This window comes from Lacerta agilis, chromosome 7 (genome assembly GCF_009819535.1).
Source record: "Lacerta agilis isolate rLacAgi1 chromosome 7, rLacAgi1.pri, whole genome shotgun sequence".
Classification (NCBI taxonomy): domain Eukaryota; kingdom Metazoa; phylum Chordata; class Lepidosauria; order Squamata; family Lacertidae; genus Lacerta; species Lacerta agilis.
Window position 1 is genome coordinate 58,759,024 of NC_046318.1, and position 15,477 is coordinate 58,774,500.

Sequence of the window (15,477 nt, forward strand, 5' to 3'; positions counted from 1 at the left end):
AATGCACTAGAAGTGTGGATTAATGATTGCTTGATGTAACATTGTCTAACCTCCCAACAAACAAATCAGGATGAATGCTCAATAAATATGTCACCTGGAAATAACAACGTTTGTGGTGGCTTCCCCCCCCCACCCCTTTCCAAATATTTTAAGATGGCCATGGTTGAACAGAACAAACGTCTGCCCTGTGATTGCCCATAATGCACTGAGATTATGTTTATAAACCCTTTATATTGTTCATGTGCCATTCCAAAATCTCTCCAGCAATGATCCTAAACATGGCGTAGACCAGAGTGGGCAACCTCGGTCTAACATCAAGCTCAGTTGGAGGGAGAGAAGGAGGAGAAGGAGGAAAAGGAGGAAAATGCCAAAACAAATGCCAAAAACAGTGGAATGTGGCAGAGGAAGAAATCCTTCTGCAAGTGATCAGTTCAGACCCCTGGCAAGACTAATCAGCTGTCTTTCAGCAGCCAGTTAAGTGGAGAGGTATGGGAGTGGGTGAGAAGGGATGTTACCACACCCACATTAGGCTCCATCTCACCAGTATGTGGCTCCTGACAGATTGTGCATGAGAGAGTGTGTCCCTCAACAGGAAAAAGGGTTCCCTGTCCACAGTATGGACCACTCTTGTTTATAAAGGTCTGTATGGAGTGATACAAACTTTCAAAAGCTCTCATTTTCCAGTTTAGTTCTTTCCTGCAAAGGTGGCAACTCTATTCCAGTGCCTCTCCCACCCATTAAATTATTTATATATCTATAAACATATTAAAAACAAGTCTGGGGAGAATTGCATTTACTGCTAGCTTTAATGAATGCTATTCACAGTCTGTGGCTTTATAATTAAAGTGTGCATACAACTGTTAGTAATAACAACTCAGATATTTCTCATTGATTGCCTAAATATATTAAGAAGAGACAAATGACTAGTTTAATTATTCACGGACCACTTTTTTCTCCTGGAAGCTCATTACTCAAGGCAAGACTTGACTAAAAAGAATACATTTCTCACATGGGGCAAGTATTAGTCACATTTATGGAATCAAATGCAGTGGTGCCCCGCAAGACGAAATTAATTCGTTCTGCGAGTTTTTTCGTCTTGCGAATTTTTCGTCTTGCGAAGCACGGTTTCCCATAGGAATGCATTGAAAATCAATTAATGCGTTCCTATGGTCAAAAAAAGTCCAAACAACGCCAAATTTGGTACAAAAAGAGTTTATTAAGTGCTCTTTAAAGTCACACATACTTTAAGGAGCATTTCAAAAATTGAAGGAACAATAAATTAAGTTTCTAAACATGTCAGAAAAGCATTTAAAAATCACCAAAGTATACACTGTACAGTACATACATTTTCTAAGACTCTGGGGGACAACTCGAAGAAGGTTCCTCTTCTACTCTTTGCTTCTTGCTGAAGAACTTGTCCATGGTCTGCTGCTTCATCCGCCTTTTCAGCACTTCCCTGAAAGACGACATGACCCTTGTGTCAAAAGTGTTCGCAAGGTCACGTGTCAGGTCCTTGTCAGGGTGGTGCCGCTGTGCAAAAGCCTGCACATCTTTCCACTTCTGGCAGATGTCCCTCAGTTCTTTGGAGGACAGCCGTTCCTCAGTTGCTTCCTCCTCTTCCAGCGAGGCCTGCTCCTGCGCAGCCTGTGCCTGCAGTTCAACCAGCTCCTGGGTGGTCAGCTCGTGGTCGTGCTCCTCCACCAGCTCGCTGACGTCCTCCTCGGTGACCTCCAGGCCCATGGTCCTCCCCAAGGAAACAATGTCCTGCACCACTGTTGACTCTGGTGCATCAGAGTCACTTGGTGCCACACAGTCTGGCCACAGGCTGCGCCAAGCGCAATTCAAATTTCTCTGGGTGATCCCGTCCCAGGCCGTGGTGATCATCTTCAAGCAGGTGACGATGTCAAAGTGGTCCTTCCAGAATTCCCGCAGGGTGATGTTGGTGCAATCAGTCACTTCGAAGCATCGCCTGAAAAGCTCCTTGGTGTAGAGTTTTTTGAAATTGGCGATGAGCTGCTGATCCATCGGCTGGAGCAGTGGCGTGGTGTTAGGCGGCAGGAACATGATGTTTATGAAGCTGAACTCCTCCAACAAGTCCTCCTCAAGGCCTTTAGGATGAGCAGGAGCATTGTCCATCAGAAGCAAAGCCTTCAGTGGCAGGTCGTTGTCCAGCAGGTACTGTTTGACAGCAGGGCCAAAAGCAAGATTGACCCACTCCACAAACAGCACACGTGTGACCCAAGCCTTACTGTTGGATCGCCACATGACACTCAGCTGCTCCTTGTCGACTTTGTGTTTCTTGAAGGCCCGTGGGTTCTCCGAGTGGTACACCAGCAGGGGCTTGATCTTCAGGTCACCGCTTGCGTTGGCACAGAAGAGCAGGGTCAGACGGTCCTTCATGGGCTTGTGGCCAGGCAACTTGGCCTCCTCCTGAGTGATGAAAGTCCTTTTGGGCATCCTCTTCCAAAACAGCCCGGTCTCGTCGCAGTTGAAGACCTGCTGTGGAAGGTAGCCCTCCGTCGTCACAACCTCCAGGAACTCCGCTGCAAAGTCTTCAGCCGCAGGAACATCGGAACTGGCAGCCTCTCCATGTCTGACCACGCTGTGGATTCCAGATCTTGTCTTGAACCGGTCAAACCAGCCTCTGCTTGCCTTGAAGACTTCTGGCTCGCCTGAGGTTCCTGGCTGTTGCCGGACGAGGTCTGCGTGCAAGGCCTTGGCCTTCTCACAAATGACGGCCTCAGTCACTGTGTCCCCTGCACGCTGCTTCTCTTCTAACCAGATGAGCAGCAACTTCTCGACCTCCTCCAGAACAGCTGGGCGGTTCTTCACAATCCTGGTGACTCCCTTGGCTACATCAGTCGCAAGGATCTTCTCCCTCATCTTCAGGATGGTCCCAATGGTCGATGGATTCCTCCCGTACTCCCTGGCGAGGTCTGTCACACGCATTCCACCGTCGTGCTTCCGGATGATCTCCTTCTTCATTTCCAGCGTCACCTTCTCCTTCTTCCTCTCGCCGGACTCTGCAGCAGCAGTCTTCTTGGGCCCCATGGCAGCACAGCTCCTACCTTCGCAAACCCAAAAAAAAATAAAAAAATCAGTGCTTCAGATTCAAAAGAAAGCACCAAACCTCCCAGAACCTTCCCACCCCCTACTCCTAGACTCACAATCCACCACCCCCCTCCCCAAAAGAAAAACAATTTTTTTTTGGTAAAAACAGCAGTGTCACCCAATGGTTGCAGAGCAATTCCAACTGCCAAAAAATTCAAAAGAAAGCACAAAACCTCCCAGAACCTTCCACCCCCTACTGCTACAATCCCAACCCACCCACCCCCCCCAAAAAAACAAAAAAAAAGTTCTAAAAGTTTAACTTACCCAATGGTTGCAGCTTTAAAAAACAGCTCAGTCCCCCAATGAATGCTGACCCCAACTGCCAAAACATTCAAAAGAACACACCAAACCTTCCAAAACTTTGCAAACCCCTTACTACCCCCTACTGCTACAATCCCAACCTCCCCACCCCCCCAAAAGAAAACCCAAAAAATGTTGCAGAGTCAACCAATGGTTGCAGAGCAACACCAACTGCCAAAAAATTCAAAAGAAAGCACCAAACCTCACCTCCCAGAACCTTCCACCCCCTACTGCTACACTCCAAACCCAACCACCCACCCCAAAAGAAAACCCAAAAAATGCTTTAAAGTCTAACTTACCAAAAGGCTGCAGTTTTTATAAACAGCACCGTCCCTCAATGTCTGCAGACCAACTGCAAAGAAATCCAAGAAAACACACCAAACCTTCAAAAACATTTCCATGACTCCCCAGCCACCCACCACACAGAAATCCAAAGCCAAAAACATTTTTTTAACAACAGCAGAGTGCCCCAATGGTCACAGGAAAAACCAAAAAAATGCAGAAAAACAAAACCAAGCTTCCAGATCCTTGCACACCCCTTCCCCACATTTCCCTGACCCCCCAGCCACCCACCACACAGAAATCCAAAGCCAAAAACATTTTTTTAACAACAGCAGAGTGCCCCAATGGTCACAGGAAAAACCAAAAAAATGCAGAAAAACAAAACCAAGCTTCCAGATCCTTGCACACCCCTTCCCCACATTTCCCTGACCCCCCAGCCACCCACCACACAGAAATCCAAAGCCAAAAACCATTTTTTTAACAACAGCAGAGTGCCCCAATGGTCACAAGAAAAACCAAAAAAATGCAGAAAAACAAAACCAAGCTTCCAGATCCTTGCACACCCCTTCCCCACATTTCCCTGACCCCCCAGCCACCCACCACACAGAAATCCAAAGCCAAAACCATTTTTTAACAACAGCAGAGTGCCCCAATGGTCACAGGAAAAACCAAAAAAAATGCAGAAAAACAAAACCAAGCTTCCAGATCCTTGCACACCCCTTCCCCACATTTCCCTGACCCCCCAGCCACCCACCACACAGAAATCCAAAGCCAAAACCATTTTTTTAACAACAGCAGAGTGCCCCAATGGTCACAGGAAAAACCAAAAAAAATGCAGAAAAACAAAACCAAGCTTCCAGATCCTTGCACACCCCTTCCCCACATTTCCCTGACCCCCCAGCCACCCACCACACAGAAATCCAAAGCCAAAAACCATTTTTTTAACAACAGCAGAGTGCCCCAATGGTCACAAGAAAAACCAAAAAAATGCAGAAAAACAAAACCAAGCTTCCAGATCCTTGCACACCCCTTCCCCACATTTCCCTGACCCCCCAGCCACCCACCACACAGAAATCCAAAGCCAAAACCATTTTTTTAACAACAGCAGAGTGCCCCAATGGTCACAAGAAAAACCAAAAAAATGCAGAAAAACAAAACCAAGCTTCCAGATCCTTGCACACCCCTTCCCCACATTTCCCTGACCCCCCAGCCACCCACCACACAGAAATCCAAAGCCAAAAACCATTTTTTTAACAACAGCAGAGTGCCCCAATGGTCACAGGAAAAACCAAAAAAATGCAGAAAAACAAAACCAAGCTTCCAGATCCTTGCACACCCCTTCCCCACATTTCCCTGACCCCCCAGCCACCCACCACACAGAAATCCAAAGCCAAAACCATTTTTTTAACAACAGCAGAGTGCCCCAATGGTCACAAGAAAAACCAAAAAAATGCAGAAAAACAAAACCAAGCTTCCAGATCCTTGCAAACCCCTCCGCAACACCAAGTCCTAGAATCCCAAACACCCCAATCCAAAATCCAAAAACCACAAAAAAAGTTTTAAAAGTTTAACTTAAAAAATGGTTGCAAAAAAGCAGAAAAATTCAAAAAAAAAACACCCAAGCTTCCAGATCCTTGCAAACCCCTCCCCAACACCAAGTCCTAGAATCCCAAACACCCCAATCCAAAATCCAAAAACCACAAAAAAAGTTTTAAAAGTTTAACTTAAAAAAAGGTTGCAAAAAAGCAGAAAAATTCAAAAAAACAACAACACCCAAGCTTCCAGATCCTTGCAAACCCCTCCCCAACACCAAGTCCTAGAATCCCAAACACCCCAATCCAAAATCCAAAAACCACAAAAAAAGTTTTAAAAGTTTAACTTAAAAAAAGGTTGCAAAAAAGCAGAAAAATTCAAAAAAAAAACACCCAAGCTTCCAGATCCTTGCAAACCCCTCCCCAACACCAAGTCCTAGAATCCCAAACACCCCAATCCAAAATCCAAAAACCACAAAAAAAGTTTTAAAAGTTTAACTTACCAAATGGCTGCAAAAGAAGTTCTCAAAAAGCTTGAAAAATCGCCAAAGTCCTCAAAAACCTCCAAAAAGGCTCCCAGACCTCGTGCTATGAGTTGCTCCTTGAAGTCAAGTCGCAACTGCACCTCTTCAAGCAATGCACCCTGGGTATTAACGGTTTTACGAAAAAGAAACAAACTTGCAAGACGATTTCGTCTTGCGAAGCAAGCCCATAGGGAAATTCGTCTTGCGAAGCAGCTCGAAAAACGAAAAACTCTTTCGTCTTGCGAGTTTTTCGTCTTGCGAGGCATTCGTCTTGCGGGGTACCACTGTGTTTCTGATAAACTGAGTCCCCCATTTTCACTTCTTCATGAACACCACTCCCATTTCTCTTCTCAAATCCTGAATTTAATATAACAACAAAGCACTGCAGTTGCTTCAAACTTTACTTCCATTGTATTTCTGGGAGGTGGTGGGATTTTTTATAGGAGGGTCAAGTTTTAATACAGACTCTTGTCATTGTCCTCCCCTCTGTGTGTATAATTCATATCTGCATTAGTATAGACAAACATTTTCCAACCATTTGTAACTGGGCAATGTAATGAAGGGTAATGTAACTAAACACTCAAATCTTAAATACCATTTTCATATTTCCATTTATAAATATCGGATGGCAGACTTTTTATTGTTGTTTTTTTAAATGAAGTCAGTTCTTAATTCAGATTCTTGTCATTGTCCTGCTGCTGCAATGTTGCAATTAATTTTTAACAGTTTTGTAGGGGTTTTTTGGAATATGCTAATCCATTCATTTTCTCATGCTGAAAAGTCCTTTGAAAATAAATTCCCTCAATATTGCTTTTGTAAGAAGATTTTGGTTTCACTGTGTCATTCATATCCAGCACTGGCCCCATGACTTATTAATGATTATGTTCAAGACTCACCTTTCCATTTTATTCCAGCTTCCCCAACTCATTGGAGATGGATTTATTTATTTTCCTCCTTCTCTTTTCTTGCTCAATAATTTCTGAAAAATCCAATATAATTCATTGCTTCCACATATGCTCGTACAACCATACACAATGCAGTGCCATACTTAGTTCTAAGCAGATGGCACCATTATAGATTTCACTTTTGTGTCATTGGGGAGGGAAGGAGGCTCAGTTGCTAAGGAAGGGGTGGGGAACCTCAGGCCTACAAGCCAAACATAGCCCTGTTTGCCTTTTTGGATCCTGTTTGGTCCACACACACCCCAGGTCACATCCCTCACAGTCCTTGCTCTGCATCCCACTTTAGTGATTTTACCTTGCTGGAATTTGTTATCTTGCCTGCCTGAATGGATAGTGGGACATACCTGGCTACATCCACTTTTGCCACCCCAACCACTGGCATACAGCCCATGAATGGTTAACCACAAGGGGGTGTGGCCCTCACAATGGGTTTTTCACTCCTGCACTGAGGACACCATCTGAAACTCCTCTTTCAGATTTACTGTACAGGAAGCAGAGAGCTGGCTTCAAGTTTTGGCATGCCATTGGACAAGATACCTTGGGTATGGGCCGTCCTTTCTGCTGTGGCTGCCTGCCCTCTTTGTTTAGAGAGTATTTTGGATCACCACCCAGAAACGGAAGCCTATGGAAAAATTTGCTCCTTCTCACAATTGCTTGTTTATTAGGGACAGGATGACGTGCTGCGGTAACAATGAGGGAAAGGGCCATGGCTCAGTGGCAGAGCATGTGCTTGTTAAGTATAATTGTTAATTTCACAATGAAATGGAGAATGCCTGTATGTTTATTGCTGAAGTGTTTAACATTGGAAAATTCTACTGAAGCATACTGAAGCTCTCTGAGCTCGAACAGGTTGATAATTAACAGGTGAAGTTGTCTGCTAGCCCTCATGTGGTGTTTAACTTTACATCATGTGAGTGCGGTATTGAATTGCAAGTCTCCATTTTTAAGGGAGTTGCCTCTTAGTCTTTCTCTGGAAGCCACAGAGAACAAAAGGGTGTGACAGTGGTGTAGGAAGGGCGGGGCGTAGGGGGCGGTCTGACCCGGGTTCCAGGGGAGGGGGTGACACTCCCCGGCCCCTCCCGCCACTCTCCCGCCGCCCGGCACCCTGTCTGTGCCTCTTTACGGATGGACGGGGCAGCCCCACAAGCCGCTGTTCGCTCGCAGGCTCACTGCAGGAGCAGCAGCAGCGGCCCGGATGCACTACGCATGCCCAGAAATTCCAGGCATGCGTAGTGTATCCAAGTCGGTGCTGCTGTTCCCGCGGCGAGCCGGCATGTGAGCGGCAGCTTGTGGCGCTTCCCAGGCCGTGCTTCTTTACGGATGCCAGGGGCAGCCCCACAAGCCGCTGCTCACTTGCCTGCTCGTGGGGCTGCCCCATCCATAAAGCAGCATGGCCAGGGCAGCCCCACAAGCCGCTGCTTGCTTGCTGGCTCGCCGCAGGAACAGCACCACCGACTCAGATACATTACGCATGCCCGGAATTTATGGGCATGCGTAGTGCATCCGAGTAGGTGCTGATGCTCCTGCGGCGACCGAGCAGTGGGTCATGGGGCTGCCCCATCCGTAAAGCAGCACAGACGGGGCAGCCCCACAACCCACTGCTTGCTCACTGGCTCACCGTGGGAGCAGCAGCGCTGGCCCGGATGCGCTATGCATGCCCGGAATTTCCGGGCATGCGCAGTGCATCTGTCGTGCGCCATGGTGCCCCGCCCCCAGGGGGGTGCCTCCGCTCCACCGCCCTGGGTGGCGAAGAAGCTTCCTCTGCCACTGGGGTGTGATAATGATTCCTCTCCAGGAGCAAATAGCCTTGGGCTCAATGCAGGCTAATGCAAGCTATGGGAGAGATGGAGCTTTGATTTTGCTCTGATTGTAATTATATTATATTTTTAAGAAGAATGTATGCTTGAATGTGCATATGCTTTATACAACTTTCTGGATGCACCATTGACTGTTTTGCACCTGTTTTGAATAAGTTCTGGTTAGTAAAGCTTTGAATCGTATTTATGGGTTTGGAAATTTTTTATTCCAAAAGGAGTAAGCTTTTATGCATCATATTACTTAATGCAGTGCAATATGAATACCTGCAATACTGCTTCACATGCAGAAGGCTCCAGTTTGGTCTCCCTCCCCCATATCTATGTGTGGTTGGAAAAAGGAGAACACTTCCATGCTAGCTGGAACTTGAATTAGTACATGTAGCAGGGGCAGTGGCTGTGTTCTGTGACTGCACAGAGGAACTGCAGCTACAGGGAAGCAGCCTCTCTGTCTTCCTTGTGGACCCTATGTATCACATGTATGCATGAGTAGCAAGCTAACTTTCCAGAAGTGGGGCAGATGTGTCAGGTTGCAGTGAGGAGAGCAGTGGCTTTTCCAAAAGGAGCATTGTCTCAGGAGCAGGCATATCTCTGTTCATATGAAAGAGTATACACTTGGTTTGTACCAGAGGCACTAGCTTCTCAGGATGATTGAGGGTGCCCAGCACGATGTCCTGACGTTGTGCGCATGATGTCACAAGGAGCCAGGGGTCAGAGCTGAACACCATCTGAACATTGAGGGAACCCAGGTACACAGTCCATACTTTCATTGGAGGTACTAAATATTTAATTGTAAATAGTGAGCTTAAATATAAGTGAGATATCAAGTCCAAACCATTAATATGCTTTTGAATCACATGTCTTCTGTGTAGAGTGAATGCTTTACCATTTGACCTATTCAGTTCCCGACTACAGTGCATAAGGAGGCGACAAGAACTAAGAGCACAGCTAGTCCAAAAGGAAAAAAATAAATCACAATGATGGATGACTCCATTATACCTGGCAATATTGTGCAGCTTAACAAAAAAGAGCTAGCAGTAGGAAATTATCTTTTTCTTTCAGTTACTCATCATAAAGGAGAATGTTTCTACTCAACACACAATTGTAAAATCATTTAATCAGTGGTCAGAACAGCTTTCAGCCTTCAGCAGAGCTGAATGGCACTGAATGCAGTAGTAGCTGTTGTTTGTTTATTTTCATGAATTAAGTTGAGCAGGTGAAGGTTTACAGAGTCTGTAAAGTGCTTCATTTTCTTCCACAAAAAGCAGGCTGGAGTTGTGAAAATTGCCTTCCTTGTTTGCAAACTGCTGCAGCTTACAGACAGGAATGACATAGGAACCCAGGAAGCTGCCTTACCATGAGTCAGACCATTGGTCCATCTATTTCATTAATGTCTGCACCAAGGGTGAGGAGCCTGTGGCCCTGCAGATGTTGTTGCACTCCAATTCCCATCAGCCCCAGCCATCAAGGTCAATGATTAGGGATGATGGGAGTTGTAGTCCAGAAGCATAAGGAAAGCTACAGGCTAATAATAATAATGGCTGGGTTGCCCCAGCCACTCTGCGCACCTTCCAACACATATAAAAACATCATAAAATATCAAACTTCCCTACACAGGCTGCCTTCAGATGTCTTCTAAAAGTTGTGTAGTTCTTTATCTCCTTGACATCTGATTTGGGGAGGACATTCCATGGAGAGGGCGCCACTGTTGAGAAGGCCCTCTGCCTGGTTCCCTGTAACCTCACTTCTCACAGTGACGGAACCACCAGAAGGCCCTCAGAGCTGGACTTCAGTGTCTGGGCTGAACAATGGAGGTGGAGACACTACTTCAGGTATACAGGACTGAGGCCATTTAGGGCTTTAAAGGACAGTGGTTCTGATTTAAAGGTGAGGTAGAGCTGCGTATCATCTGTATACAGTGGTACCTCAGGTTACATACGCTTCAGGTTACACACACTTCAGGTTACATACTCCGCTAACCCAGAAATAACGCTTCAGGTTAAGAACTTTGCTTCAGGATAAGAACAGAAATCGTGCTCTGGTGGCACAGCAGCAGCGGGAGGAACCATTAGCTAAAGTGGTGCTTCACATTAAGAACAGTTTCAGGTTAAGAACGGACCTCCAGAATGAATTAAGTTCTTAACCCGAGGTACCACTGTACTGGTGAACACCCAGCACTGTTCTGTGTATGTAGTAATGCAAGGATGCCACAAATCCCAAAGTCAGATCTGCTGTCAGAACTAAAAATAATACTTTGGTATGGCAAGCAAGGCACTTTGTTCAAAAGAGGAATAATCTAGTCAAACGTAAGCACTTGGAAATCCAGTTTAGCTCTCTGTGATTGAAATCAGTACGAAGTGCACCATTTTGGCTGTTTCATGTTCAAGGTTTTGAACCAAAGCTCAGTGAGGAAGCTTTTACAAAGTAACAGCACCTTTTAGAAGTTTGGAAAACTGGTAATATATCACAGACTGTATTTTCTGCATTTCATTTCTCACATACCTTGAGGTTTACAACCCTACCCATAGATACCATATATATATGTGCATGTATACCTGTGACTCAGAATTGCATTTTATGCACCTAATGAAAGCTTTCGCCATAATAAATTTGTTAGTCTTTAAGGTGCCACAAATTTCTTCTGCAAAAGGCTTACAAGGCTAAGATTGCTGGAAATTCTGGCATTGCTTTAATGATAAGAGCAAGAGACTAAGAACTAGGTCTTCTGCATTTTTAAAATAATGGTTCTGGTATTGACAAAGGGAGAAAATATTAAATATTAATTTAAATTTTTTATTGTTAAATATGTTACATAAGGAAAGAAGGACTAAGCATATATAATTGCTTTATTATTATTATTTTTAAAAAATTACCAAGGGAAGCCTTGGGCAAGTATAATTCTTTTAGCATAAATTAGGCCAGAAAGCAATGAAAAAGAAAACAGTGATGTGAAAGAACCCAGAAGAGGGTATATAGTGTTTTAATATTTAAAAATCTTCAGGGGAAAGTGTGGATGTATCCACTTTTCCATTTATAAAATGAAATTGAAGAATATTTCATACAAACAAGAGTCAATGTGGAGTATGACAATTTACTATGAAAAAAATAACATATAAGAGGGAATTTTTTTAAGAAACAAAAGAATACTGATATTAATGTTGCCTCTGGTGCACTGTGGCTAGTAGCCATCAATAACTCTTTCCTCCTCCATGAATCTGTCCAATCCTCTTTTAAAGCCATCCAAGCTTGTGGCCATCACTGTCTCATGTGGCATTTTTGCTGGGCTGGAATGTGTTATTAAACTCTGATAAGGCCTTCCCTTTGCCTCCCTGGGGGACAGAAAGGTTTGGGGATGCATGTGCAGAAACCAGCCTATCATACAAAGGTCAAATCTACATTGGAGGCTCAGTCTACTTCTGCCTCTGTTCCCTCCCACTGCAATGTGGCTATGGAAGGTTGCCCAGAAGGGAATGTGCCTCTCGAGCTAGAAAAAAGATTCCTCACCTTTGCTTTACTTCATAGTGATGGAGTACAGATACATGTTCCTTGGCCTCTCAGGAGGCATCCTGTAGGAGGAGCTGGACTCTTGCTGCCCTGACAATGGGGCTGCAACTCATTCAGCTGCTCACTTGGTCTGGAGGACCACGGAGCTTCTCAAAGGGGCCATGCACATATGCATACCTGCTGTGGGTGTTTTGTTTCTCTTACCTCCAGAGATAGTGGATGGATGGGACACGGAAGCATCATTCATACTATCTCCCTAGGAAAGTACAGGTGGATTCTCATTTCTTCCTGCTCAGGATCATCTTGCATAATGTAGAAATATATGCACAAAACAAGAAGCCATAGGAAAATAGTTTCTTTCCATAGGAAAAAAAAGTAATACATGTAGTCCAATGGAAGCAGATAAAATAATATTATGGGTTGGGCTTAATGAAGAGGCATCACGGAGAGGGCAGTTTTCCACTTTAGGTCATGTGGTCCAAATAAAGGTCTTACATCATGGATGAAAAACAAAAGTAAAAAAAAAAATCTGTTGGAAGCCTGTCAATAAGGCCTGTTTCAGTTTCAGTTTCTGGGCCATTTTAGTGACTTAATAATAAATTAACATCAACACCTGTTCTTATAAATAATTTTATAACAAAGACAATCACAAGAAGGACAATTGGGGCAGAAGGGGTGAGAGGAAAAAGGAGCTATTTTAAAAGATGTTTGAAATAATAATTCTGCAGTACACTTTGGGATAGAAAAAAAATATTTTATTAGGCAATGCACTTCAGCCAAATAAAATGTATTGCTTTTGATCTTTCTATGCCCTTAGATTTTCTGGGGAGGCAGGGATGAAGTGTAGCTTGAGCTTCAAAAGTCAGCCTTGAGCAAAAATATATAAAAAATGCATGTTCCTTGAAATGCTTTAGAATATAAGGATTTTGCTGTTATTAGACAAATCACTTCTAACCTCTGTTCACACTCTGAAAACATGTGCAGGAACACAAGAAGGAAGGATTTTCTTGTTTTCTTTTCTGGCTTGTATTCCGAGATCTATCTGCAGTGCAGCTTTGCGTGATCTGGAGTCAGTGTCTTAGTGCTTGGAACACGAGAAGTTATTTCCCCACAAAACAAATTCCTTACACTTTAGCAAAAAAAGAAAAAGAAGAAAAAAAAGCATGTTTGGCTGGACTACCGGTAGATCCTTTCTCCCTAACATGTTAGCCAAAGTTGCTGTTCTGTTCTTCCACAGCCAGAACTGTGCCACACCACCTAAGTTTGCTTCCCCATTTCCTGATGTAGTAGAACCACTCTGGAAGCCATTGGAAGATTCTTTCACTGTTCCTCAGGCTTCATGTTTGTTGTAGGCTGTCTCTGCAGATTCACAATCTAATGTACACAAACAAAAGGAAAAAAAGAGATGAGGAGGGTTGAGGAAAGAGTAATGGGGCAGATTCTCTTCCATTGGCCAATGGATGGGACTAGGTTGGTCTTGATATTCTTCCTAGGAGCATCTAGTGACCCTAGATCTTGCAAACACACTGGTTCTGCACATTAATAGTGAAATCCTATACATGTCTACTAAAAACTAAGTCCCTTTGGATTCAATGGGCTTTATTCCCCAGAATGTTGGTGCAGGATTTCACCCTAAAAGACTTATTGAATGGGCCTATGTACCAGGTACCGTGTTTCTCCTAAAATAAGACATAACCATAAAATAAGCCATAGCAGGATTTCTATGCATTTGCGAAATATAAGCCGTTCCCCGAAAATAAGCCATACCCCGAAAATAAGCCATAGTGACGCGGCACCTCCCATTAAAACAGCCAGGAGAGGCATGGCTATGCATCGTATCGATGCAACGCGGTTAAAATAAGACATCCCCTGAAAATAAGCCATACTGTGTTTTGTTGAGGGGGAAAAAATATAAGACAGTGTCTTATTTTAGGAGAAACACGGTATGTATAACAATGCTTTTTAAAAAAAGAAGAGGTGACTATAGTGATAAGTATAGATGTTGTATACTACTATACTTTTTCAGCAGGGGGGCAGTCCACTGTCCCTCAGACCTTGTGCGGGGGTGACTATATTTTTTTTTTTTGGGGGGGGAAATGAACGAATTCCTATGCCCCAGAAATAACCCAGAGATGCATTTTAAATAAAAGGATACATTCTACTCATGTAAACACACGCTGATTCCCGGACAGTCCGCAGGCTGGATTTAGAAGGTGATTGGGCCGGATTTGGCCCCCGGACCTTAGTTTGCATACCCATGTTCTATGATATGAAGAGGTGTCTGAGCAATGCATGTTATTGCTTGGACATTTCTTAACACCTTAGCAGCTTCACACCACCCACCCACTTAGCTTTCACATTCTTGTTTGTGTCCTCTAATATACAATACAAAGTGAAATTGTACAGAATGCTGCCAGCAGAGTTCTGAAGAACTCAGGAGGATTGTTTTATTCATTTGCACATTCTTCACTATGGGAAAATATTACAGGAGTTTTGTTTCAGGATTGTAAAAAGCAACCATTCCCTGTATAGGATATGTACAGAAGGTGCAAGCGGTAATGTTTTACTTGCTGCTGTTCTGCACTGAGCAAGGGTTTGAAGATGGTGACCTTCAAGGTCCCTTTCAACTTGATCATTCTGTGTGGTTGGTACTAGTTGCCATTTACGTACTTGTAACTGGAATGGTAGCTTCAGCTGTCTGACTGCTTCTGAAGCATAGACTTCATGTGCCTGTTCCAGTGAATAGACAGATCTGGGGCTTAGGTCTACACCCCTGCCACTGACAACCATCCAGCTCCAAGGCAGTGGTAAAGTTTCAACTAACTGCAACATAGGCACCATATCATATCCATTTTTCCTAAATGATACATTTGTGGCCCTCTCGAGTTGCAATTTCATTACATTTTGTTGCTTGAATGAACATGGAAAGCCCTGAACACAACATTTTAAACCAAAAGGTTCTCTGCCAGTGTGGCGTAGTGGTTAAGAGCAGTGGACTCATAATCTGGTGAACTGGGTTCGCGTCCCTGCTCCTCCACATGCAGCTGCTGGTGACCTTGGGCTAGTCACACTTCTCTGAAGTCTCTCAGCCTCACTAACCTCTCAGCCTCACTCACCTCACAGAGTGTTTGTTGTGGGGGAGGAACGGAAAGCAGATTGTTAGTCGCTTTGAGACTCCTTAGGGTAGTGATAAAGCAGGATATCAAATCCAAACTCTTCTTCTTCTTCTGTTAATTGAATTTTGCATTGTAGTCAATGCAACCCAACTCTTAGTAGACCTGCACAGTTGAGACCCATTTATTGACATGGCTAATCAAGGTCCATTACTTCCAGGGAATCTCCTATGAGAAGAAATTAGTTGGATACAATCTTTTATTTTTATAAATAAATAAAAGTAGAGGTGGAAAATAGAGACGGACGCTAGTTTTTCATTGTCAGGTACTTTTAA

The 15,477-nt window shown here is 44.1% G+C and overlaps 1 protein-coding gene across 1 annotated transcript; it reads right to left on the bottom strand.

Moving 5' to 3' along the window:
- Positions 1 to 1,350: 1,350 nt before the first annotated feature.
- On the bottom strand, positions 1,351 to 3,051 carry LOC117050432 (tigger transposable element-derived protein 1-like). Its single transcript, XM_033156098.1, has one exon. It carries the CDS (start codon positions 3,049 to 3,051, stop codon positions 1,351 to 1,353), a length of 1,701 nt encoding a protein of 566 aa, XP_033011989.1.
- Between the last annotated feature and the right edge of the window lie 12,426 nt (positions 3,052 to 15,477).